Here is a 25,978-nt window from a genome sequence, read left to right as displayed (position 1 = left end):
TATACACTTAATTTACAAATTTAAATGTGAAATTCATTAAAAATTATAGATAGCATGATAAAACCAGACTGTTTAACTGAAATGGCACTTCTAATGTATACCTCAGTATTTGTAACGGTCCYTGTTGAAATTATATAAACACATTTTAAATTCATTCAAAAATACATTTAATACTCTTTAGTCTTCTTTACCGGTAATAACWGCAATTTTAAGTTGCTACAATAGTGTATAATTTTTTAATGACTTATTTCAGTCATTGYGTGCAAAGTCACACCATGTGAAGAATAAACTACCTTTCTCCAGTCAGGGGGAGGCTGGTTCCCGTCTCCAAGGGGGCACCGACAAGTGGCCAGTCCACCGGGGGGGGGGGCAATACATGAGTTTTTATATAAAATTCATTTTGTTTAAACATTAAATTTGATGTTAAAACTATACATAATCATTTCTGCCCATGTTCTGCAGAGCATTGGTAGACAATTCAAACTAACRGCTCATCTAAAAGTCTTCAGATTTGACTTGTTACCCTGCACAGCAAATTCACTGCAGACCAATTATACAGACTAAAGTAACTAGAACTGCAAGCAGTAACTAGAGTTCCCCTCTTGCACAAGCTCTCTGCGTGTCCACCGAGTTGGCAATTTCAGGCACATGGTGTATCCAATTATCTATACATCTTCCCCCCCCCTCCAACCTCCAACATCTTAATTTAGGACTCTCGCAGTAGTAATTCATATTCAAACTGTTGTGGAACCTCCACAGAATAAAGTCGACGCCTGCCGATRTGAACAAGCATCTTTCAGTCAAGCATGATTAGTACATGAGTCACAGGTGAAAATAAAAACACTTTATTAATCAATAAAAACAATTCTTGATTGCCTGCAAACATCCGAAAACTGGGAACTACAATCCAGACTCAAAGCAGAGAGTGCGACCGTTATGGAGACATTAGACAAACTACAGAAAAAAAACTAACAGGAAAATATTTACAGAACAAGACAGACGAAAAAAACAAAACAAAAATAAAGAGAAAAAAAGTGCACTAAGTAGTAGCAGTACTTAATAGTTGGTGTTGCACTGGGTTACATTAGAGTGAATGTTAACCAGAGATTCATGCCTTAATATCACATTTAATGACAGACATTTCATTTCTCCTTTTGAACATTTTTTTTTTTTTAATTCGGACATCATCTCAGTGTTGCGAGTTCTGCTTAGCCTCTTGTAAATATTTTCGCCCAACTGCTAGCCGCAGCGACAGGCCCGTTTTTTTGTTTATTTTTTTTTTTCTATTTTCACACAACACGCGCACCGACACACTTCATTCAAACAGACGAGTAATAGCACTTCTACTTTGAGAACATTCGCTCCCTCCATGTTCTCAAAATCCTTTTAAAGTGAAGATCATGAGTTTTAAATGAAGGCATTCGAATTTTTAAGTGGCCTCAACACRCACCGTCACATTTATCTTTTTACCTCACAACTCTTCTCCAAAAAAAATAAAAACCACTCAAAACGCAGGATCTGTAGGACTAAAGCCAACTACCCGGGTTCACAGCTGTTAAATATTTGCTTCAAGTTCATTTCGGATGTGGAAAATGTGCAAATAAGTTAAAAATAAACGGGGCACAGCAAAACGATGCCAACCGAACCTGCTTTGTTTTAATGCTTAAAATGGGGCATCGAGGTGGGGAAAAAAATTAAAAAACGATGACCAGTCAAATAATACTGTCAAAATGTTTGTCGAGTCAAAACGTTCAAATTACCAATGAACTTCAGTGATTTATTTCAACTGTTTACTTCTGTGACTTTAGATGATTGCACCTTACAGCTAATGAAAACCTTCATGTTCAGTTTCTTCAAATTATTTGACTCAATTTGACCACGTCTCCTGGGCCTAATGAAAACACTTGTGACATGTCTTCTGGTTCAGTCCTATGTGTGTGTGTGTGTGTGTGTGTGTGTGTGTGTGTGTGTGTGTGTGGGTGGTGGCTCTCTCACCGTTGACTTCAGCCTTGTGCTGCGTTACCTCTGTATATTGCGCATCATTTTCAATTTCAGTTTTTCCCTTCCACTAAACTTTCCATTAATTATGCTTGGATACTTCACTGCTCCTTATTTAAATCATCAGCACAATCTAACAAATGGCCGTTGCCTATAACCAGATCCTGACATAAGACTTATGAATTGCAAAATGTAATTATTCTTATAAAATTATTTAAGGCTCGAAATTTTTGTTTTCATTCGTTGTAAATCATAATCATAACTAACAGTTAATAGAAATAAATGGTTGAAATATCCTACTATGTATGTAGCAAATCTGTATAATTTATGATTGAAATTTAATTACTGAAGAAAATGTCCTTTTATATTCCATTTTAATTGATGGAGCTGCGCCTATAAATGTAATCTGTCAGCCGAAGTCGGACGAAATGGTACAGTACAGCTTGATGTGAAAGGTTTTAACACAGATGGTAGGAGGGGGGGGGGGGAGAAAAAAAGGCTAGACCTATAACCCTGCTTATTCTACACATTATAAACAGTTAATAAGAGCCTTCCTAAATGCAGCCCCTGTATTTAAACCTGCAGCGAGGGAAGAGCGACAGAAACGGCAAAATGCATACCAAGCCAAGCCTTTTAAAAGACAAATTACAGTGCTATGTATAATTCATAAGGAACTTGATACATTTTGCAACGCGGTGCGCCTCGTCCCAGAAATATCTCTCGGCTCCTCCTGCAGGACCTCGTGGGCCAGCTCTCCAACTCTCCGCCTCGGACTTCTCATCCAAATCATCCGAGTCCCACACGTCAAACCCCGGCGTTTTTAAGGGCCTTCTACGTTTGGGTGCCACCCAGAAATCGACTCAAAAAAACCTAGACCTTGCGGTAAGAGTGCAGCGTTTGAGCATTTTGGACTTGTACGGATTCAGGTGATCAGGTGCGCCCTGCAACCTTTGGTTAGTATAGGTGTTAATGGCATTCTAAAGACAATGGACTTCCTTTAGCCTTTGGTTTCTCGTCTCACAACTTCAGGTGCTGATCTTTGCCTTAAGATCTACAACTTAAAAGCAAATTCCTAAAAGTCTCCAGGGTGGGACGTGAGCCGATAGTCCTTTGAACCCTTTTAATCCACAGGTATTCCCAACCATGCATGTTAGCTTAGCTCTCCCGTCGTCGGTCCATTCTTCCACCCGACACGCCTCCATCCCTAGTGGTTTGGTGCAAAAGGAACGAGAGCAGCTATTTTGTCTTCTAGTAGCTCAGTTTTTGTCCTTCAAATCCCTCCCCTTTTTTTCTGGTCTAAATAATGAAACGCCGGTTCTCGAGCCAAGAGCTATTCCGCTTCAGAGTTGTTTCTAGGAAAAAACGCAGGAAGAGAATGAAAGAGGATAAACTAACCCAGGGAGGAGGAGGAGGAGGAGTAAATGCCGTTTCTCTTCAACAGAATCTTCTTAAAGGAAAAAAAAGGCATCTCTCTTGCATCTTGCACAAATCGGACTGATTTCGCAAAGTGATAGAATAACCAGCAGTCTCTCTGCGCTCACTTCTTTTTGTCTTTCTGTTTTTTCTCGGGCTTTCTGCTCTGCTGCTGCGCGGCGGCCGCCCCGCCGCGGGGCGCGATCAGCACGCTGCCATCGGCGCCATACTGCAGGCAGTACTCACTCGGGGGAAAGGGCCGGCCCTCCTCGTCCCGCAGCTGACTGAAAACCTCCTGGCACAGGCTCTGCATCTTCTGCTTCAGCTGCCGGATGGAGCGGATGAACTCCATCTTCTCCTTCAGCAGGCGGGCCTTGTCGCGCCGCAGGTCCTGCACGCCCTGCTCCAGGTTGATGATGGTCTCCAGCTTGCGCTTGCGGCAGTTCTGGGCGGCCATCTTGTTCTTGCCGCGCCGGCGGATGTCGCGGATGAGGGCGAGCTGGGCCTCGCTCAGGTGGTGCTTGGCCAGCAGCTCGTTGAACTCCTCCACGGGGAGGTTGACGATCTTGTCGTTGGAGAAGGGGATCTTCATGGCGCGGGCGCGGCGCTCGTCGCGGCTCGAGTGCTTGTCAAGCAGGTCCTGGGAGGGCTGCAGCTTCTTGTCGCGGCTCGCCTTCTTCCCGGCCGACATGAGGAGGTCCGGGCGCTCGGGGAAGCTGGAGGAGAGCGGCACGTTGTAGGTGTGGTTGTGGCTGATGCCGTCCAGCTGAGGGAGGCCGTTGAACTGGGAGAGGTCCTGGAAGCTCATGCGGCAGAGCTTGCTGTACTCGGGCTGGTAGCCGCCCACCGCGCCCTCCTCCGTCTCCGCGGCGGCCACCTCGGAGTCGGTGCTGTACCCCACGGCGCCCTCCTCGGAGAAGTTGGCGGAGGTGGAGGACGAAGAGGCCGCCGAGGAGCAGGAGGTCTCAGAGCTGCTCGGCGAGGCCGGGCTGCGGCTGGAGTCCAGCGAGAGGCCGGAGTCCGAGTCGAGCTCTTCCTCCAGCTGGGACGCCTGAGCCTGGCTGAAGCCCTCCTCCATGGCCAGGTCCAGCAGGCTGATTTCGTCCAGCATGGACTCCTCCAGGAGGGTGGTGAAGGGGTCCGGCAGGCTCGGCGCGGAAGTGACGTTGCTGCTGGAGCTGTTGATGGGCGGCAGGAAGACCCCCGTCAGGTTGGTCGCTCCGAACGTAGAGTTGATGTTGGTGGAGTTGCCGGAGGAGAGCCTGAGCATGTCGGTCCGAGGCGCCACGTCGACCGAGTCCAGCTGGGGGCCGAAGATCTGCGGGAAGTCCTGGCTGCAGCTGGGCAGGGAGGCCTGGTGGAGGCTGACGTCCTGGTTGATGGGCGTGGCACGCTCAGAGAGCCCGAAGGTCCCGGCAGCGGTCGGCTCCGTCGTGCCGCTGCTGGCGTTCCCGCTGTTGGAGGCGCTGTTGTTCACGTCCATCGCCTTCAGACAGAAACGACAGAAAAGTGTACGTCCAAATTTTTGTCCAACTGGAACAAAAATAATGCAGCTGAAGGCACTTGGAGGAGCAATTTTGTTTAAATAAAAACTTTAAAATAGATTCGCTGTAATGAATTTTTAACAAATGACTGAAATGTACAAAATCTTCAGATTTTTGTGAAAAAGCGATCCATCAATTATAAGACATCGTTTTCTTTGTTTTTGCGTCGACTGTTTTTGTTTTTTAGTCTAAGCTCGACAACAACAGGAAGTCGCTCTTGCAGTGTCTCATTAATCCTAAAAACAGTCAAACGCAGCCTACCTGCAGCTCCATGATGGCCATGATGTCCTGCCACTGCTGTTCCAGGTCTAACTGCGGCTCTGCTGCGGGCATCTGTGGAGCCAGAGCGAGGCCCTGGGAGGTGGAGGGAACGTCCTCATTGGAAATGGATGCTTCCTGGTTACCGACCGGGATAGAAAACTAATCAAAGCATGCGTAGACGGCAACAGAGAAATATACGTTTGACGTTACAAGGGAGCGTTTCACAGAACTTCAATTCAGCTGCAGACGTTACGTCGTTACCTCGGCTTCTTCTCCAAAAGGGAACGTGGCCTCCAACAGCCTCAAGCACTCCTGCAGTGACAGTGAAGTCTGTGAGCCAAGAACTGGCGGCTAACAACAATAAAACACAGACAGGTGTGCTACATTAGTGCTTCTGCACCTTTAGGTTAAAAAAAAAAAAAAGCGTCTCTCATAACTGCCCCTTTTGGAAAGAATTACAAATGATTCAAAATGAACCCCGTTATACACTTTGCTTTAAAAAATTTTTTTGAGGGTGCTGTGGTGGAGCAGGGGCAAAGCACAACCCATGTATTCAGACCCTAGTCCTCATGCCGGTGGTCGCAGGTTCGATTCCCAGCCTGCTAACATTTGCCACATGTCTTCCCCCTCTCTCATAACCCTCCTTCCTGTCAAAACTACTTTGTCAAAACTACTTTCAAATAAAGGCCACTAGAGCCAACAAAACCTTTAAAATAAAAAATGTTTTGATCCTCTGATCTGTGGTATTTATACTCCAGTTCATCAGGCTGTGGGAATGAATCTCACACCAAGCCCAGCCTACATATGCCTAATTTTAGCTACATTCATGCCAAACAGTTGTTGGAGGGGGCGTGTCACTTTTAAAACGCTTGACCCCGCAAACAACATCAACTTTGGTCCAAATCCAGATTGGTTTTTCACAACCAGAGAGCAAGTGTAGAATCACGTTAGGTAGTTGTAACGTGACAAAATATGACTAGGAGTATCAAAACTTCTGCAAAATCTGGTACAGAACTCCCCCAAATATTCAGAAATGAACGCCAATCGTCAGTCTCCAAAGATTACAAAAAAAAATTTAAAAAACAACAAATTTCGCAAGAACCTCTTTAAAACTGGTTTCACATTTACTAAAAACTCACACTCAACCGACAAATAAATATCCTATCCGTCAATGCTTTACTCGTTTTTTATTTTCTTTTTGTCGTGTCTCGACGTACCTGCTCAGGAATGCTCTCTCCAGTCTCTCCGTCCACCGGCTGGGACCCCTGTAAGTTTATCCCATTTCTCCAGCTCTCTTGTTCATCGTTGACATCTTTGCTGTCCTGTGGGTTGGGCTTCTCCTCCTCCGTGTCCTTCTGACGGTTGCTGTAGCTGAACACTTCTCTTCCTGCTCCAAGGTCGATGTCCTGTCGCCATAGGATGTCAATCAAGTCAATGTCCTAAAACAGAAACAAAGGAAACTCTTAAAAACTGTTCTGCGGAACCAGTGAAACTATGATTAGAGGATTTGAACAGATTTTGGTTGTGTCACTATTTTCGTTATTAGATCAAGCTGTAAATGACCTACTTTTGCATATTTTTTGTTTTTTCAAATGGGTTTTTCAGTGCCGACGAGTTCTTCAAAGGGCAGATCATGTAACACGAATCAGATGGTTCAACCATGATAGAAACATTTTAGCACGGTGGTTATTCTTGTGATCCAGCAAAAGAATAAACAGAAATCTTCAGTTATGTGTAACATGAATGTTTTACTGTATCACTGTGTTTCAATGGGGAACAAAAACAACGAAGCACAGTGATTTACGTGAGACAAGTAAATAAAAAAAAAACTGGAAATTTAAAGATTTAGAGCTAAATTAACTGGACTGAATGCTAAATGCTAAAGCTAATTTGCATCCCTGTAAGGATGCAAACGTCACCAACAGCTGAATGCGACTCCACTGGTTTGACTTGAAATAGATAAAAAAAAAAAAAAAAAACAGCCAGGAATTGCGGAAGGTAGAAGAAAAACTGATGTTAAATATCAGTTTATATTTTTAGGTTTTTTTGTAAATCACAAAAGACGCAACATTTTATAAACCAAAACAATCATGCTACTTTATACGTTTTTTAAATCTGTATCATCCTGTACTTACAGGCACAACTCAAAAGCTAAAATACAAAAATGGATATTTTAGTTCATCAATCAATATCAATACCAAATGATCTGTTTCAACATGTCTTATTTGTCTCAAATTTTATGGTCGTCTCTCGCAGCAAATGAAAACCCAAAATTGTCTTTCTCAAAAAATGTGTTTATTACGTCAGCCCAATCACTGGGAAGAGCGCCGAGCTGAAAACGGTCCAGCCGACTGTCATTGACACGATTCACAAAAAGAAGCAAAGAAGAGTTAGCTACAAGTACATAAATGGAAAATGCAGTGGAAGGGAGACATGCAGTTCCAGAGTGTGAAGGGAGAAGGGAGAGCCACAGAATGCTGACTGACGTCCAGTGGGATATTTCTGCAGCTGGTCAAGATCTGGGGTGTCCTCTGCGGTGTTGGTCCACTGTGTTACTAAAGTCTACAGTCAATGCAATCAGCTACCCGGAAAATTTTCCAGAACTTAACGCTCCCTGCTGCTGAGAAGTGGTACGGAGATGCTGCTTCAATTTTCTAGCAGGATTTTAAATCTGCCCACCTAGTTTTTAGATGGACATACAGTATATCTCATTAGGCCTACATTTTCATTTCCACACCGTTACATTTTATTGCGCTTATATAAAATTTTCATGCTCTTGGAAACTGAATTTTGGGTTTTTGTTGGCTTTAGACCATAATTCTTAATGAATGCAACAATTTAACTTGAATGCCTCACAAGACAGTACAAATCTCTAAATTAAAAAAAAAAAATCCTCTTGAATCCAACCCTAAAACCCGTAACCATGGCGTCGTACCTCTTTGGTGAGGTCGTCATTGCCGCCTCTGCTGCCCTGCTCCTGGTTTCCCTCTGGGGCTACGGCTCCCAGGCTGCCGTCCGCTGCGTTCAGGTCGTACGTGGATTCAGGCGCTCCGCCGCCTCCCCTCATGGCCGGGGTAGCGTCGATGTTGTTAATGTCCTCTAGGCTGGCCCCATTGTCCAGGGTTATGCCGGGGCTGGACTGACCGCCTGCGGACACCACCGTCTCAGAATCGCGATGCACTAGCCAGGTGTTGAGCTCGGTACTGGGCACGGACAGGCGATCCAGCTGGCGCACCTCGTTCAGCAGCCGCCGGGTCGTGAAGAACTGGTCCAGGTCCACACTCTTTGGATGGATCCCATAGCCGTCCAGCGTGTTGCGCAGGTTGTGGAACTGGGTCTGTGTGTAGGCTGAACTGGGCCCCAGGATGATCTCTCTTAACGGGGGCAACTGATTGCTTAGATACGTGTCGACGTCCACCCGCACCCCAATGAGACTCAGAAGGATGGTGAACTGAATCAGGCCCTCTGTGAAGTACTTTTTCAGGTAAAGCATTTCTTTACAAAGGAACAAAAAAATGAAAGTAAAAAAGTAAAACAAAAACGGAGGCGACTACTTGTAATCAATAACTCTCTGCTAAAACTAAGGGATGAAAACTGATACAAGAACATAGAAGTGGTTGAGGAAGGCGAAAGCGTCTTTGAGAGTTAATTTAAAAAGGGCTCAGGTTCCAAGATAAGGTTTCCACTTCTCAGAAGAGTTTCTTCAAAGAGTTATCTCCCCATTCCTGCCAAATAGAAGAAATTATATTTTATAGAATTTCTGCAAAATTACCCTTGCAATTTAAATTTGCATAAATTTAAATAAACAACAACAAAAACAAAGGTTAACTTAAAAAAATTACATGCAACTTTAGTGAACATAAGAAGGTTTTCATTTCACCACCCATTCAAATTACAAAAAGGTCGTCTCTGAGGCAGAAACTCGACGGTTTCAGAGGGAAGGTTGAAGGTCTAAGAGGTTTGGTTTAGTCAAAGCATAAAATTCTTCACCCAGAACTACCCCAAAATGAATAAATCAAGGCCACTCAAGCAATTCTCCTTTAATAACTTTCAGCAATAAATGAACAAACAATTCCAAGACAAAAAATAAATATGAATTATAATCTAACATGTACAACATAGGACTTTTTAAAGGCGGTATGTCACTTATCAACATGTCTGCAGCTGCTGTTTGTGCTTCGATCACCTGGCTGGTGATCACTGAACAGGCTTCAAAAACAACTTTGCATTTGCCATTTGAATTTTCAAGAATTTTGGATTATAACCTAAAGGAATCATATTGAGAATACCATTTCATTACGTTTTATTCCTTTAAGCAACATTTTCAGGGCACAGTGTTCTTCCTGCATGAAAGAACACTGACTTTCAATGTTTAAATTTTGTCTTCATTAGTGAAATTAAAATGTAAATATATCACACCATCCTTACTTTCTTGGTGACAAATACTGGATTCACTTAAAAAAAGTGATTGGTCCTTCATGTAAAAGTGTTTTTGCTTATTATTTCCTTTCGCTAATCAGTGACATTAGTTGAGTTACAGACACGAAAGTCATGTAATGTGGCTGATGGTTTGCTCAAACTAAAACTAAAAGCCTTGTAGTTTTGTCACAGCATAAAACAATTAGAGCATTCCAGACCTAATCAAGTTAAAGACGAAAAAATTAAAAAAGGACAACAATATGGAAGTAGTTAAGGATGAATTAACATACAAATTTAACAGATGTATGTTAAATTTGTATGTTTAACATACAAATTCAAGAGTGACATGAATTTAATGTCACTCTTATTGTAGAAAATCCAGACTAAGAATTTTTTAAAGAGGAATATTTATGCCAAAAATCAACTGATTTGCTTTAGAAAAAAGTCATTTAAAAAATAACTAGCATGTCAGTATTTAGGTGTTGTGTAAAAATACACTCAAATGTCTCTTGTGAAAACTCCAATCTGAGGAAATTAAAGCATTTCTCAATACCGTAAAACAAAATCAATGTAGGAGCAGAATAAATAATGAACAATAATTTAAGACATAACTAAGTAATTTAAGAGATATGCTGAAAAATCTCGACATATTAAAGACTTTTTAAGGCCTAAATGGTAGATCTATACATTGTAAGACTTGTTAACGTTTTAATTCCTTGTTGCATCAGTCCACACACTCCAATCACTCAGCTTTCAAACACTTAAGATAGCTTACCTACCCACACTTGCATTAAACACATTATAGGAGAAGAAAGAAAGAGCAGGACCTGCTAACCACTTCATCCTAACAGAACAGGAGGACTGATGTCGGATCGCACCACGCTGTTGATCTTCATTTTAAGACATTCGGCAGAGAAGATAAGATGAACACAGAGATTCAGGCATCACCCCACCCTTGACAGGACAACTACTTCTTCTGGCTGCTGCTGAAGGTGAACGAGGGAGTCCAGATAGCTAGCTCGACTGGCTCCGACACCCACCAACGGCGACGCTGGGTGTCCGGCGGGGTCCCTCCCTCCTCCAGCACAGCTGCGCCTATCTTTGTCCTTCCAGCTGGTGGCTACCCACTGATTCACGACCAGCCACCGCTAACACACGTCTATAACCTCCTTCTGACGCTACATAAAGTAACTGTTTTAAAACCTTTCGCTGCTTTACTCCAATTTCTTTTTCGCCAGAAAGTGGCAGGTGTCTCTGCTAATATTTACTTTCTCCCTAGCTAGTGTCAAACAATCTCCCTAGCAACAAGTGGGGAAAATATGAGTGACATGACAGTTCAGCCATTCAACGGCCTCAACTACTATGATGTAACATGACTCCAGCGAGTCCAGACCAATAAGAATACGTCGTAGGCGGGGTTTAATGAACGACGCGACAGTGATACGGGAAGTCAAAAATTACACTGTGTTAGCCTTATGAGCTAGTTTACAGCAAACTAATTTAAGTAATTTTAAAATGAATTGATATTGAAAACAAATTACACCCGGCTTCTGATACACAAATACTATTATAATTATGTGTCGCTTCGTTATGTTGTGTCGTTAAACAATGAAGCCCATGTATCGGTCAACGTGATAATTCGTTAAAACCGTTAAATTGTATACTTACGCATGAAGATTTTGTAACCGTGTCTTCATGCCCACATGTCGACTAACACACCAGATCAGTGATTTAATCCGCTAGTCACTAAAAGTTCCACTGAGCTGCTGTCCTTACTGAATGGCCCACCATGACTTGCAAAATCACTTGCTACCGCGGCTAGCCTAGCCCAAAACACGCGTACACACGGAGCATGCGTAGAACATTCTAGTGGTAAGCTTTCATCATCTGACAGAAAATCCCCTCCGCCCCCAGTGTTATCAAAGTCTAGTTTAATTTATATAAGAACCATTAAACAACTAAATATAACCTCGTTCGTGTAACTATGATATCATAATATAGCATTTAAAAAAATATTAAACCAGTAAAAAAATCAAAAAGGTTCAAGGATTTTTTTAAGCGTCCACTCGTGGTCAACATGCATTTGTATTAAGAAAAAAAACAACCTTTTACAAAGCAATAATGTACCGAGTGAAAGTGAAAGCTACAAAACAATGTAAAGTGGCACCATAGAAATCAATCTTCATCATAACGTTTTCAGTAAACGTTCAAATTTACTGTAATGTTTACTGTATCACTCATAAGTAGTTGATACAGTAAACAGTTGATATGCATCAACTAGTTCATATTTTCAATGTTTTTTTCCAATTAATTTAGAGGAATATGGCTTACTGTTGATGTAAAACCCCAAATCCATTCATTGTTTGTACTTGCAGGGTCAGGGTATTCCCGCAGTCATTTGGGTGAGAGGCTGGATTGTCCTGGATAGAGCTTCAGACTATTCAAATGCATAAGGGAATATCAGAGACCAAGTAACCTAACAGGCACATTGCAGTACCATGGCAGGAAGCTGGAGGCCCTGAAGGGAACTCATGAATGCATGGAGAGAACATGCACAAACGCAAAAAGATCCAAAGCCAGAATATTAGCCTGACTGTCTTCATCATGGGTGTGTACAGGGTAAACCATAAAAGGTAATCACAAAAGAAGCTGGCTTGTCACAAATGGAAAGTTCTAAGGAAGGAACGTATAAATAAAAAAATATATATAAATTTAAGAGGAATAAATGATTTTCACTTTTTGAAGCAAATTAGTGAAAGAAAACAAACTTTTATATGATATTTATTTACTAAGATGTGCCCAATCATCCCTGCTTTAACTGAGATTACTGTAGCTGCTGTCTGTAACACCACTTGATATCACACTGCATCTAAGTTGCTCTACTGCTTCCACTGAAAATCTTGGTAACAATTAACAGCAAAAAAACAAAAAAAACTATAGTCATGTGTTTATTTATTTAAGCAATGCTTTAATTGTTTTGACAATTTACAAAAAACAAAACCACAGAAGTTTAAGTTAAATATTCTTTATTCCTCTTTGCAGATCAGAACATAATACATCTGCAGGGTTCACTAAATATTCACCCCCATAAGGTTGACTGGTCTGTTGTTGTATCTCTTTGAAATGTCGGCTTCAATCTGCAGAAACAAAACAACCAACAGATTACAGAGAAGCTTGAAGGTGTACTCATTTTACTGCAGTTTATCTCGTTCATTTACTTGAACGAAGATCTGTGACTTTCCGTGGCCTCCCCGCTGGGAAAGCACCGACACCCTGTGATCATAAATAAATGGGGAACGTAATCTCATACCAGTTTCTGGAGTTCCCGGGTGTGTCCTGCCAGCAGGTCAACACGAGGCTCTAGTCTGGACTGCTCCTGAAGCGCTTCCTCTCTCCGCTCAACCATGGTGGCAGCTTTCAGCACCAGGATGTCTGCCTGCTTCAGCTTCTGCCTCAGCACTTCTGACACACGCTCAACATACCTGAACGCGTTTAACAAAAAGCACGAGGAAATAAATGTTATGAACCAGAGATGCAGCGTGAGCTTTCGTTTCAGTTTCAGTTTTCACAACTGTCCCAATTTTGCAGCTGTTGACATTACTTTTAGCGGACTTCATTTTAGTTTAGTCATACCAGCAGCCCAAGTGAAATCATGTTAAAAGAAGGCTGTAAGAGAGCTTCAAAGCTCAAATTTAAGCAAACCTCACTTGTTTGGCTCTATCCATTTATCTGGAAGCCAAAAAAAAAAACCAACAAAAAAACAAAAACCTTTCTGATGTTGATCATTGTACCTCGGTGAGGCCTGGATCATGAACAGGTGCTGCATGCGGAGCGAGGTGAGTCTGCCCAGAAGCTCCTGCACCTGGGATAGCAGTTCTCGGACGTGTTCTCGTGTTTGTCTCTGGATGATAGAAGGAGCCAGCTGAAACTGGCTCATGGCCACCACGTCGCCCTCCTCCCCCATCTCGGTGACCCGCTGGGTGAGGAACGCCTCGAGCTGCAGCAGCACACAAAACCAGAGCGAAACATAGTAAAATACTAAAATAAAAAGAATCATCAGGGAGAAAATGCAGACGATTCACCTTGAGATTAGACTTGCGCACTGCAAACGTATCCTTACACCTTGAACCTTTTCTAAATACTTTCACATTTGAACCAAAATACCTTTATTAGGATCTTATGTCGTCGACCCACTTAGAATAAGTGCCATGTATCATTGTGCAATAAAGATAATCAGTTGAAAGCAGAGCATAATTTTGAAATCAATTAAAGTGATTGTTTTATTTTTTTTTAATATTTGACAAATAAAACTTTGGAAAGTGTGAAAAACTAAACTCAGCCAAAGTCGACCATTAAAAGACCTGATTAAAAACACTTTTAAAGACGACACAGAAGACAAAGCTGTGTGGATTTAAAACATGAAAAACTGACATTTTCAGCGAGCTCATTAATTTGATTTAGCTTGATTTAGCTGTGGACGACAGAATACTGTTTTACCTCCATGAGCTCATCAATGAACTGGCTGCGTGACTGGGAGTTTTCCAGTATGCTCAGAGCATCGTCACCCCGCGCCACGCCCTCGGGACCTGAAGGAAAACACATTTTGTTTTCAGGTTCTTGCAGCTTATTTCCTTGGATTCATCGTGGTCATTATTCAAGAATAAACTTACAGTCTGTTCCTGTATCGACAATTTCTATTTCAAGTGGAGCTGGTTTGCTGTCACCCCAGTCGATGCCGCCTGCACTGCTTTTCTGATGAAGCAGACCAGAACAGTCACTGACATGCTCACGTGTAGCGAAAAGCTTAATCTGTCTTCATTAAACGGCAAACAAACTGGGATCGCTTTCATTTCTAAAGAAAGATAATGAAATGTTTTTTTCCACAAAGCTTAGCAGCACGACTGACAATAGTTCTGGTACTCATAAAAATAACAAACTCCTTCACATGGTATTGATTCTTCCCATCAATAACTAAAAACCTGTCACAGTGAGATCATGCTGCTGCAATGAATTAGTGTGTTTCATGTATTTCTACAAAGTGTGGACAGTTCTGTTATTGTACACATGATAACTCAGCACAGCCTGCAGAGTAATCATGTGCTAAACCTAAAAATCACTCAGCTTACGCTTGTTTGTCTAACCTCAGATGTCGGCTCCAGAGAGACTCCCCAATCGATTCCTTCCTCCACTGTGATGCCGGCAGTCACGCCCAGATCATCTGATGGTTTACTACCAAAATCTCCCCAATCAATCTGAAGCAGTTATTAATGTAGTAGGTCAATGACGGGACGTTACAACATGAACATGGGAAAGTAACATTTTAACTTCGTTTGGACCAGAAAGAAAAAAAAWAATAATTCACTCAACTATGAAAGAGAAAAATAAAAATTCCCTAAGACAAAAACAGCTAACACTGTGATAATGTCAGATAAAACATACATGACTCTGTAAAATGATATCGATGAAACCAACCGTGTCCTCYGTCGCTGCATCGGGAGGGGCTTCCTCCACCRCCGGCCGTTCAACAAGGCTGGGGACTTTCCCCGTCCTCCACTCGTAAAACGTCACGTTCCCCGATTTCTGGCAGAACGTCAGCATGGGCAGGACCGGTTCGGACCTTCGAGCAACAACATGCGAGCTCATAAAACCAAAGCTAAAAAGCACCGACATGGTTAATTCACCTGAACGCAGCACATATTCATTTAGATCTAATGGRAAGCTTGGTGGTGTAGTTAAAGTGTGAAGAGTTTCCCACAGAGAGGCCGGTCTCTTCACTGATTAAATCAAGAAGAGCAGGACACGGGAAATGTTTTTAACATTTCCAACAAAGCTTAGGAACTATTATATTTATCAAGTGTGTAAACGTCTGTGCCCAGTGTGCTCATGGATTRTGCTGTGCATAAGTTTTTAGCCGCCCCACATTTCTTTTAGAATTTAGCTTTTAAAAATTCATCAGCAAGACTTTCTTGTCTTTAGCGCAAACTTGATCTCATAGATACTCAAGGTTGATTGAACAGAACATTTGGGACAAAATAAAAGGAATCTGAAGGATGTTCAAGAATACAAGAATGAAACAGAAAGCGGAATATCCAAAAACAAACTGACAATCTTCAGAAAACCTGAATAATTATTAATCAAGGCTATTTTATAGGTAGTCTGCTTCTTTTTTTTCCTTCTTTCCAAACAAAAAAAAAAAATCCCGAAGATGACTCAAAACTTTTGCACAAAGCGAGTTGTAAACTGATTGCATCTCGATGGTAAACTCACCAGTCACACACAAAGTTTGTGAATGCAGCATAAAGCTGGATTTGCTCCTCTAACTTTGCTGCATCCTTCCCCACCTCCTCCAGGACTGCAGGCAAGTCTTTCACTAGAGCCTGAAGCTCTCGCTGAACATTTTCCCCCTGACAGAAAAGACACATAAAAAAWWTKYATAAGTACCATAATAATTACAAGACGTGTTAGCACTGAATTAATATATCAATMAATCAATCAAATTTTATTTGTATAGCACATTTCAGCAGCAAGGCATTTCAAAGTGCTTTACATAATTAAAATAAAAACAGCATGTGACATTAAATAAACAGTGAGAAAGAGAAAGAGATTTAAAAAAAAAACAACAAAAAAAGATAAACCATTAAAACCCGCATCCCTTTAGGACTTCAGTTAAACGCCGTTTAACTGGGATTCTAACCCTCAGGGACTTTAGTCAAAAACACCGTTTGACAAGGACTCCAACCTCTAGGTTTTTAGTTGAACGCCGGACTCTAAACCCCGTAGAACTTTAGTTAAACGTCGTTTAACTGGGACGTTTTCCGGGGGGCTTTACATCATTAAAACGTAGAAAAGAAATAAAAAGAAATTAAAAAYATTAAAGACATAAAAACATGGAAGACATCAAAACCCGCACTCTAACCCTAATTTAGCCATAAGCAACTCTAAAMAGGTGGGTTTTAAGTTGAGATTTAAAGGCGCCCAGTGTTTCAGCTGTTTTACAGTTTTCTGGAAGTTTGTTCCAAATTTGTGGTGCATAGAAACTGAATGCTGCTTCTCCTCGTTTGGTGATGCAGAGCAGACCAGAACCAGAAGATCTGAGGGGTCTAGACGGTTGGTACAGCAATAACAGATCTTTAATGTATTTTGGTGCTAAACCGTTCAGTGATTTATAAACTAACAACAGTACTTTAAAGTCTATTCTCTGAGCTACAGGGAGCCAGTGTAGGGTCTTTAAAATTGGTGTTATGTGCTCTATCTTCCTGGTTTTAGTCAGAACGCGAGCAGCAGCGTTCTGGATCAGCTGCAGCTGTTTGATTGATTTATTAGTCAGACCTGTGAAGACGCTGTTGCAGTAATCAATGATAAACGCATGGATGAGTTTCTCTAGATCGCGCTGAGACATAAGTCCTCTAACCCTAGAGATGTTCTTCAGGTGATAGAAGGCCGATTTTGTGATTGTCTTAATGTGGCTCTGAAGGTTCAGGTCAGAGTCCATCACTACTCCCAGGTTTCAGGCTGATCGCTGGTTTTCAGTTGTAATAACTGAAGTTGTGCATTGATTCTAGTTTTCTTCTCTTTAGGTCCAAAGATAATAACTTCAGTTTTGTTTCTGTTAAGCTGGAGAAAATTTTGGCACATCCACACATTTATCTGTTCTAAGCATCTATTCAGTGATTGGATGGGGTCAAAGGTCACCTGGTGACATCGTGATGTAGAGCTGTGTATCATCCGCATAATTGTGGTAGCTAATCCTATTTCCTGTTACAACCTGAGCCAGTGGGAGCATATAAATATTGAATAAGAGGGGTCCTAGGACTGAACCTTGGGGTACCCCACATGTGACCTTTGACCTCTCTGATGAGAAGTTTCTGATTGAAACAAAGAAATCCCTGTTCTTTATGTAAGATTCAAACCAGTGGAGGAGTGAACTGGAGAGTCTGACCCCAGTCTCCAGTCGATTCAGTAAAATGTCGTGGTCAACAGTGTCAAAAGCTGCACTGAGGTCCAACAGAACCAGCACTGTGGTTCTCCACAGTCTGTATTTATATGGATATCATTGAACATTTTTACAAGGGCCGTCTCCGTGCTGTGGTGAGCACGAAAACCAGACTGGAAGGAGTCAAAGCGATTCATTATTGTTAGGAAGTTATTTAATTGTTTAAAAACTGCTTTTTCAATAATTTTGCTGATGAATGGAAGGTTGGAGATCGGCCTGTAATTCTGCAGTAGTGATTTGTCCAGATTGTTATTTTTTATCAGTGGTTTGATAACTGCTGTTTTCAAAGCCTGGGAGAAAACACCTGAAGACAGCGATAAGTTTACTATTTGGATGAGATCATTAGCAACAACAGGCAGGACTTTCTTAAAGAAATGTGTGGGTAGGACATCCAGACAGCAGGAACCGGAGCTTAATTGACTTATAATTTCTTCTAGGGTTTTATAATTTAGTAGTTGAAATTGTGTCATTTTTCCTGCATTTGTTTTGTTTGGGATTAGCATTGGTACTGTCTTTGGAGTGGTTGTGCAGATTAGTCCTCTTATCTTTTGAATTTTTTCTGAAAAGAAACTGGAGAACTTGTTGCAGGCGGCATTAGATTGAAGTTCAGGTAGAAATGTCATAGGAGGGTTTGTGAGCCTGTCAACAGTAGCAAATAAAGCTCGAGCATTGTTAATGGTTTTATTTATGACATCTGCAAAGAAAGCCTCTCTTACATGTTTTAGTGTTGTGTGATAGTTACGTAGTCTTTCTTTGTAGATGTCACAATAAATGTGCAGTTGACCTTTACGCCATTTCTGTTCGGCCCTACGGCAGAGTTGTCTTGCAGATTGAACTGTTTGTGCATTTCTCCATGGATATTTCTTCCTACCAGTCACAACCTTYACTTTAATGGGGGCAATGTAATCAATGATCTCTGAAAGTTTGCACTGAAAATCMTCTACCAACTTATCTACGTCACTATAACTTAAGAGTGAGGAAGAAGAGTAGATTTGATTAAATGTTTCTGCTGTGTTTTCTGTGAAAGTACGTTTTGTGATAGTAGCTTTTTGTCCAAGTGGGTTAACATGAACATCGTTCATCCTTGCACTCACAGTGATGCCGTACTGCTTGCAGGCGGCATAGTAGCGTTCCCTCAGTTCGGCTGCTGAGCTCTGGCACTCCACCTCCCGCCTGCTGAGCTCCTGCTGCAGCTGCTTAGCTTTGGCAATCTGCTTCCGCAGAGCCGGCCCTTCGTAGCTCACRTTTCGGATCAGCAAGCTGGCCACCTCCGCTGGAACAYGCAGCACAGGTTWTGGAAATCAGCAAAGCTACCGATGCGTCTTTAAAGCTTTTTCCATCTCCATGCAGCTTGACATATGCACTTAAAAACTGTCTGCCGGTTTCAAACTAAGCAAAACTTSTGCACTAAAGACAACAGATTTTATTTTTGAAATGCACTCACCTAAATAAACATTATCTGCTTCATAGAGCGACACAATCTCCTGCCAGTCCTGTAAGTCAAACAGACCAAAGTTTWAATTTTTCTGACAAATRAATATCACCACGCAATAAAGCAAAGGTTTGACAGCAGCAGGTYGTTTGAATMGCTTTACCTTCATTCTCTGAGAAGAATATCTGCCAAAGATGTTCTTTGATGAAGCCTCAGTTCCCTTTAGTATCTCCACTATTCTCAAACAGTGAAAATAATGGATGTCTGTTTGTGGAAACGCATAAAAAAAASGAACAGGGATTTATTGGGGACGTATAAAAACAGGCAAACAGATAGCTTTCATGCTTTATGGTAGGAGCTCTTAAATCTATGCCTTCTGTTTGAGTGTTTAAAGGGTAAATACCACAATTTAGAGTCAGAAATCTTTTGAATATTGAAATTATGAGATATTGTAAAAATCATAATCTGCCTTTCTAGATTTTTCAAAGACAATAACAAATGTGAATATCTCCTTTGACAACATAAGCTTATGTAGCCGCAMCTCTCATGAAGCGAACGACATATCTGGATGACATGTTGTGAGAAAACTACAGAGGGCGCTATTGAGTTTGAGTGTTGTGACAGACGGTACTTTTGAAGTTACAGTAGTGTCATGTAAAAGACTAATTGATTATATAGAGAAAAATAAGACTTGTCAAATTACAGCATGACTTCCTAATACAAAGTAGGTAAATATGATGATGGTTTTTGAGAAGAATGTGCTGAGGGAAAAAAAAGAAATCTGGTTAGAACTTCAGCAGAAATTACAATCTCCATCTAAATGCAGCCAGAATTTTAGTGTTTCAAATGAGTTTTTGTTAAAAGCAGTTATTCTTAGCTTCCCCAAGCCAAAAAATGCTTTTTTTTTTTTTAACTCAACTTCCTCCTCCTCACTTCCTAAATTACAATATAAATCTGGCACTGTAATTTTTTTGTCTGAAAGAAAGTTTCTTTACAGCAACTGCATGTCGTTGGTGACAGAGGCAAAAGTGAAAGTCTGGAGGCATCCATGCGAAACCTACGGGATCCAGAGAGAAGCTGCTTGATCTCCTCTTTTTCGGGCATGTCCTGAATGGCAGCGTTGATCTTTTCTCTGACTGTTTTCACCGTACTCTGCCACTTTATGTTGCAGTGACGCCGATCCACGAGCCAGTCTGAAAACACAAATATTTCTAATTATTTAAGTCAAAGAATCTGGCGTCATACGAGTCACATACAGAAGTCAAAGTTAAACGGCATATTTACAGCTGGATTTACTCCTGCAACAAAATACACATAAATCAGCACTGGTTGACACAGTCTTTGCATTCAAACCTCCAGACTTTTAAAAAATATTTAAAAGTTGTTTTGAAGGGGACAAAATAAACTTTAAAAACATTTTGAGTCTTTAAAGTGACTTGTTTTCAGTTTAGTCCTGGGGCAACATTGTATTGTTTGAGGTATAAACTCTAATAAAAMACTTGTAGTGCGAAAGAACTTTTCATGAGGAAGAAACAATCAGCTTTGAGTGATGAGGTTTGCAAACTTCAAAAACTGGTTAATGGTTGGGTTTAGTACTTTTGGATGGATGGATGGATGGATGGATGGATGGATGGATGGATGGATGGATGGATGGATGGATGGATAGATTGAAATGGACAAATAGGTGACTGACGAAATCAATGGCTTGCTGCACATACAGATGCATGAATAATTACAATTACAATCCAAAGGGATAGGGAATACAGCATGGAAATTTGGTCCTTTCAAACTTATTTAGACCTGGAAAATTCTAATTTTTCTTATACTGAAAAGGAACCATTTGAACTACAAACATGAACCTTCAGGTTCTRGACTGAAATTAGACGAAAAAGCAGCCAAATAAAAAAAAAATGTCAGAACTTAAGAAAGTCTCATAAAGTACTTGGCGTACACTTTAAAAGATCGGTAAGTATGAAGAAAATAATAATAAATAGCTTCCACAGAGTGCTGTCCGTGGGATGTCTCACCTAACAGCTTGCTGGTCTGTATGTCGATGGGGAGATTTTGGATATTCTGGTGGAAAGAAAAAACAACCAAAACATCAGTACTTTTTACCTTTTCATTGTTATCTCTGCAGCAGGACTGATAAGCAAAATGTAAAGAACAATGTAGCATAAATCTTTAGAAGATTATATTCCTTCAGTTAATCCCTGGACTTTGGATGTATTATAACTAGCTGACGTGTTAGCTAACAGGCTACTATCGACTGTCGACTCTGAGAAAGTGCTGTTTTTTTAACTCACCTCCATTGTTTCTCCGATTGTTCAAAACGAAAACTCTTCTAGAATGTCACCATTTCATGCTGTTTAAACATTAATATSAGGAATTTTTACGAAACTCAACAGGATTTCAGTGTTGATATGACACGTTAGGAGAAGCTTCACTAATCAGAGACGGYGACGTTTGTTTGCCCCCCAAAATTAACCAATGATGTTGAAGTATACTGACGGCCGCAGCTGATAGGTGGATGTATTGAAACCGCTTGACYGCAATACTTAAAAACTAGCACTAGATGGAGACAAATATCTGTTTAATAAAAAAAAAAAAAAAACCATTTTATATTAAAATTAATCAGCTGCTTTGTTGGTCTWAATATTTCAGGTGACGTAGAAGCCTAATTCTGTTACTTTGAGGGAAAAAAAAATCTAAAGTTTGTATCTCATATATTATGACTCAGTTATCTTAATTATGAGACAAGTTATATTTACATCAGAGTAGCAAATATAGGCTTCCATCAGCTTTCATTAATGCTTAAATTAAAATGACATGAAGRCCAGGTATTTTTTAAAGTTCTAAAATTGTACATAATCATGTGTACACAAGCCACTTCATAGAAAAAAATTTAAAATAAAAGCCCCAAGCAAAAAGAAACCCCCAAAAAACGAACAAACTAAAACTTTTCATAACTTAAATGTAGAAGTTACATTTAATTGCTACATAGACAGAAAATCAGTGGTAGATTGTTTTATTCACATTAGCTGCATTTTTTTGTTGTTGAAAGAATGGTTTATTAAATAGCCTGGCACAGTTGTGATTACTGCCAAACCTGTATAATAGAGAAATCGATTCAGAACTTATAGCAACTTAAAGTTGGCTAAAATATTTTTAAAAGCAGCACAATTTGGCCCTGCAATTCAAGAAAAATAGATTAGAAGCAAAGTCACTGACAGACATTAGTTTGGACATCAGTTCGGAAAAGGTTGCAGAGACATMACTAAGGCTTTGGGACTCTGGTGGCTGTGAGAGGTGTTAACCAGACAATGGAGAAAACAGGCAGCAGTGGCAAACCTTCTCAAAAGAGTCTGGCCTACAAAATTATTCCAGGCACACATCAACAAGAACAGGTGCAACAAAATAACCCATAATAAGACCTAAAGTCCAGAAGATCTCTCTTGCCTTAGTTAAGGTCAGAGGTCAATATGGAGCAACAAGTAATAGACCGAACAACAATGGCATCCACAAGAGTGTTCCAAGGTGAAAACCACTGTTGACCAAAAACAACTTAGACATGTTTCTCATACATGTTTTTTATTCTGTGAACTAATTTGAGAAAAACAAAATCTATTGGATGATGTCCATCCTATTACATCCGAAATAAAAAAAAAACATTTCAGAAGAACAGCCTATCATGAGACTCAAATATGTAAAATAAAATAAAAACTTTTTCATATAGGACCAGGCTGTGGCAGTTTTTGATATGGACCACATGGGCAGTTGCTCACGGTGGCATTAGAAAGAGGTGTGGTGTCCAAGAAGTATATCAAGATAAATAACTACTTAACTACTTTGCTAATACTTGCATCCATGTGGACTGATGTAAGTTTCCCTTGCTTGCTACTCAGTTCTCGGAGATTAGATTACCTGTTTCCTGACCACTCCTGTGACACCCAGTAGTGGGACCAGGGTGGCTTGAATAGTTCTTTTTTGTTGCCTCCYCTGTAAATAAAATKATTGTTTGAAAACTCAGTTTTGTATCTACTCAGGTTACCTTTGTGTCATATCAAGTTTTGCTTCATGATCTAAAACATCTAAGACTGAGACAAAAAARTGACGCACTCTTACGTACATTTTTGTGTTAGTTAATCAGACGCAGTTGTCTTTTGACGTCAGGCAGTCGTGAAAAGATTATGTTTAAATCCCTGCGGCTACATTAGCAGAGACTCTGAGCCATGCGGCCTAATTTCAGCTCATTTGAATGGTCACCAAGACATCCACTCACTGTGATTTTACACAAAGCCATGCAAAACAGCTCTGCGTCGGTCTCACTTTGCTCCAATTTCCAGCTCACAATCACTCTGAAATGGAGATAAATCAGTGTTTATCCTGCCAACAGCCACCCCCTTCACATAAAACACTATTCCCGTTAAAGGTGAGACTAAAAAAAGGTTTTCATTGCACCATGTAACACTGAAGGTCGCTTGGTGACAATGTTTCAACATTGCTGTGCACTCTCCTCTCAGCTAGGCGGGGCTTAGGTTTATGTGTGCTTGAGAAGGGTGTGTTCTTAAGTGGAGGGCACGAGAGAAAAAGGCTGGAGAGAAAGGGAGAGGGAGAGAGATGATGCACCTGTTCACGATCACCTGAGGAGACGAGTCAGGAGATTCGCAAAAGCTGCAGCAAGAAGACAGACGGTCACCAGCATGGTGGGACACCTCCATATCTGAGACACTCTCCTTCAGGCAGGCAGCTCGTCGTTCCCACAGGTAAGAGAACGAGTCCACATGAAACCCGATTCATGTCTGCAACAAGCGACGGTAAGAAGTCTGTGATGTACTGTTAGAGGAGGTTTCGGTTACATAAGCGAAAGCACCAAAACCGATAATGGTTCCAATTATGTAAACTGTAGGACTGTAACGTTCAGCCGTTCAAAATAAAATGAAATATTGAAGAAAATGTAATTTAAGTTTTCAATTGTTTTTTTTTTTTTTATTTAGTTTTAGGAATTTTCTTTACTGCTGTAAAACTAAYAATGTTAAGCATTCAGGGATAAAACAACATGAGGGTTTTGGAAGAAAAATACTTTAGGGTTGCTTTATAAAACAATATCAGTTATCATTTGGCTGCTGTTAAAATGAGCTTTTATTTCTATTTCTCTGAGTATTGTTTTTTTTCAGGCTCAAATATTTGATTGACGGCAAATGTACGTTTAGAGATTCAGTCCTTACTTGGTGGAAACCAAACATATAGAGTAATATTAGGATTTAACACGATGAAGAGCTGAAACTCAGCAACCTCATTTGTCACAAGATTAGCCATAAAAGYGAAGATGATACTTTGGACTTTGCCGCCGTAAAAGAAACGTTTCCGTTTTTTACCGAGAAAGCGAATAAATACACTTTGCAATAAGCAGGGGGGGAAAAAAATGAAATCCTCTCGTTTATCAACTTTTCTGCCAYGAGTCAGGGGTGTGTTTATTCACTAGAGACGTAACTTGAGAACCAGAAGTGAGCCTGCTTCGTTGTGAAAGCAGCGGAGGAGGCCCTTGGAGGCCCCCCCGTGTCTCCGTCTCTGCTGCTCCAATATGGCGCTGCTGGTTAGTCATTTCCAAATTTGTTCCCCTTTTTCTCCCCCTGCCGAGACCTCTGGAAAAATCTGCTCAGCCGCGCGCGCACACACACACACACACACACAGCAGAATACATGGTAACTTATTAAAAATGAGTGGCGGAGGTGGAGGGCGGAGGGGGCTCATGTCAACAGGACGTTTTGTCTCAAAGGTCACACATAAGTCAAACAAGACTCGCTGAAAGAAACGTGCAGAAGATGCTCAACAGAAAGTAAAATAGAAAATGCTGCCAGTGTCTTTTTAACAACTACAATAGAGATTACAGAATTATGGTCAAGCTTCTCTTAGTTTACGACCATCTGTTACGCGAGGGCCTTCGAACTGAACGCCGACGTTATTATGCAACACCGGGTCGGACTGTGAAATTAGGCCCAGACAGGTGCAGCGCTGAGCTGCAAAACAGAAGTTTTATCTCCAAATCCAAAAATGAAATCTGAATTATTTTACCCCTCAGGCGATTTGACTTTCCGTGCCAGGTGCCRAGTGTCACATGATCCAGATAAGAGTCAGATGAGAGTTTCTGTGAAAGGGCACAGGCTCTTTATTTGCATAGGTGCTTCATGATAAAAATGACCACACCAAAGAGAGATTTGTACGCCTCTTTGCTTCCTTTAAGCGCTCATGAAAGGGACATTGTTGCGCTTATGAAACTCATAAAGCCGGGGCTACAATCTGCACAGCTTCCAAACAACTTTCAGATTTCATAGTCAGCTCAGTTTCGGGTGTATTCAGACAGAGGACAAAGGCACTCTGAACAAACTGACAGAAAGGTAGATTTATTATTATTAATAATCCTTTATCTTACTGATAAGATTAATTGCTCTTTCTTCCCTAAATCAGCCCCACCATATTGTAAAACCTTTCTATTTTGAACGARGGGTTTTATTTATTTCCAGAGTATTTATCAGGTTTAGAGTTTCAGACAGAAGTTCAGTCTTCGAGGAGCAACTCGGACTTCTTCATGTTGGCAAACCAGAACCGGGTGTGAACAGAAGTGAACGTATCAAATAAGATGGAGAAACRTTTAGAATGAATRAAACCATAACACATTTTCTACTTTTTTATTTTTTTATCTTTGCAGCCTAAAGTCACTCATTTCTTACTTTAAAAAGTCACTTTGTAATAAAAGTGAGTTCATTTGAGGACGGCTGTAGGATTGTCATGTAGCAAATTTCATCAAACATTATCCAAGAGAAGACGTTAATATGAAACATGGCATTGTTGCAGAAAATAGATTTCTTTTTAAAAATGACTTTTCCACACTGAAGATCAAAATTATACACACACACACA

At 40.8% G+C, this 25,978-nt stretch overlaps 3 protein-coding genes across 10 annotated transcripts in view; 1 reads left to right on the top strand and 2 right to left on the bottom strand.

Annotated features, from left to right (window-relative positions):
* Window positions 1-822: 822 nt before the first annotated feature.
* On the bottom strand, window positions 823-11,499 carry nfe2l1b (nfe2 like bZIP transcription factor 1b). Of its 8 annotated transcripts, none has more exons than XM_008437424.2 (6): window positions 11,304-11,499; window positions 8,152-8,941; window positions 6,434-6,655; window positions 5,478-5,567; window positions 5,217-5,375; window positions 823-4,897 (listed from the first exon to the last, which is right to left on the bottom strand). In XM_008437424.2, exons 2-6 carry the CDS (start codon window positions 8,707-8,709, stop codon window positions 3,536-3,538), a joined length of 2,391 nt encoding a protein of 796 aa, XP_008435646.1. In that variant the 5' UTR covers window positions 8,710-8,941; window positions 11,304-11,499; the 3' UTR covers window positions 823-3,535. The 8 variants fall into 8 exon arrangements, with proteins under 8 accessions (XP_008435646.1, XP_008435652.1, XP_008435654.1 ...); XM_008437430.2 differs by having other exon boundaries at window positions 5,217-5,351; XM_008437432.2 differs by having other exon boundaries at window positions 5,217-5,351; window positions 5,478-5,528.
* Window positions 11,500-12,644: 1,145 nt separating this feature from the next.
* Window positions 12,645-21,531, bottom strand: cdk5rap3 (CDK5 regulatory subunit associated protein 3). Its single transcript, XM_008437423.2, has 14 exons — window positions 21,364-21,531; window positions 21,088-21,133; window positions 20,122-20,253; window positions 19,224-19,324; window positions 19,073-19,121; window positions 18,723-18,901; window positions 15,903-16,039; window positions 15,108-15,252; window positions 14,777-14,887; window positions 14,306-14,387; window positions 14,133-14,221; window positions 13,427-13,632; window positions 12,946-13,117; window positions 12,645-12,772 (listed from the first exon to the last, which is right to left on the bottom strand). Exons 1-14 carry the CDS (start codon window positions 21,367-21,369, stop codon window positions 12,707-12,709), a joined length of 1,521 nt encoding a protein of 506 aa, XP_008435645.1. The 5' UTR covers window positions 21,370-21,531; the 3' UTR covers window positions 12,645-12,706.
* A 2,118-nt stretch (window positions 21,532-23,649) lies between these two features.
* Window positions 23,650-25,978, top strand: part of prr15lb (proline rich 15 like b) — an 8,645-nt gene continuing 6,316 nt past the window's right edge. Inside the window, exon 1 of the mRNA XM_008437422.2 lies at window positions 23,650-23,823. The gene's annotated coding sequence lies outside the window, so the exon portion shown is untranslated. The remainder of the gene's footprint in view (window positions 23,824-25,978) is intronic.

The sequence above is a fragment of the Poecilia reticulata genome, linkage group LG19, assembly GCF_000633615.1.
Source record: "Poecilia reticulata strain Guanapo linkage group LG19, Guppy_female_1.0+MT, whole genome shotgun sequence".
NCBI classification, from domain to species: Eukaryota; Metazoa; Chordata; class Actinopteri; order Cyprinodontiformes; family Poeciliidae; genus Poecilia; species Poecilia reticulata.
This window is presented reverse-complemented; position numbering and strand designations above follow the sequence as displayed.

Excerpts from the sequence above, each read along its gene's own strand:
- nfe2l1b (XM_008437424.2), bottom strand. The coding sequence starts at position 8,709 with ATGCTTTACCTGAAAAAGTACTTCACAGAGGGCCTGATTCAGTTCACC. Across the intron at positions 6,656-8,151 it reads ATGACGACCTCACCAAAGAG|GACATTGACTTGATTGACAT; the intron begins GTACGACGCCAT and ends TTTCTGTTTTAG. Across the intron at positions 5,376-5,477 it reads CTTTTGGAGAAGAAGCCGAG|TTTTCTATCCCGGTCGGTAA; the intron begins GTAACGACGTAA and ends TGCTTTGATTAG.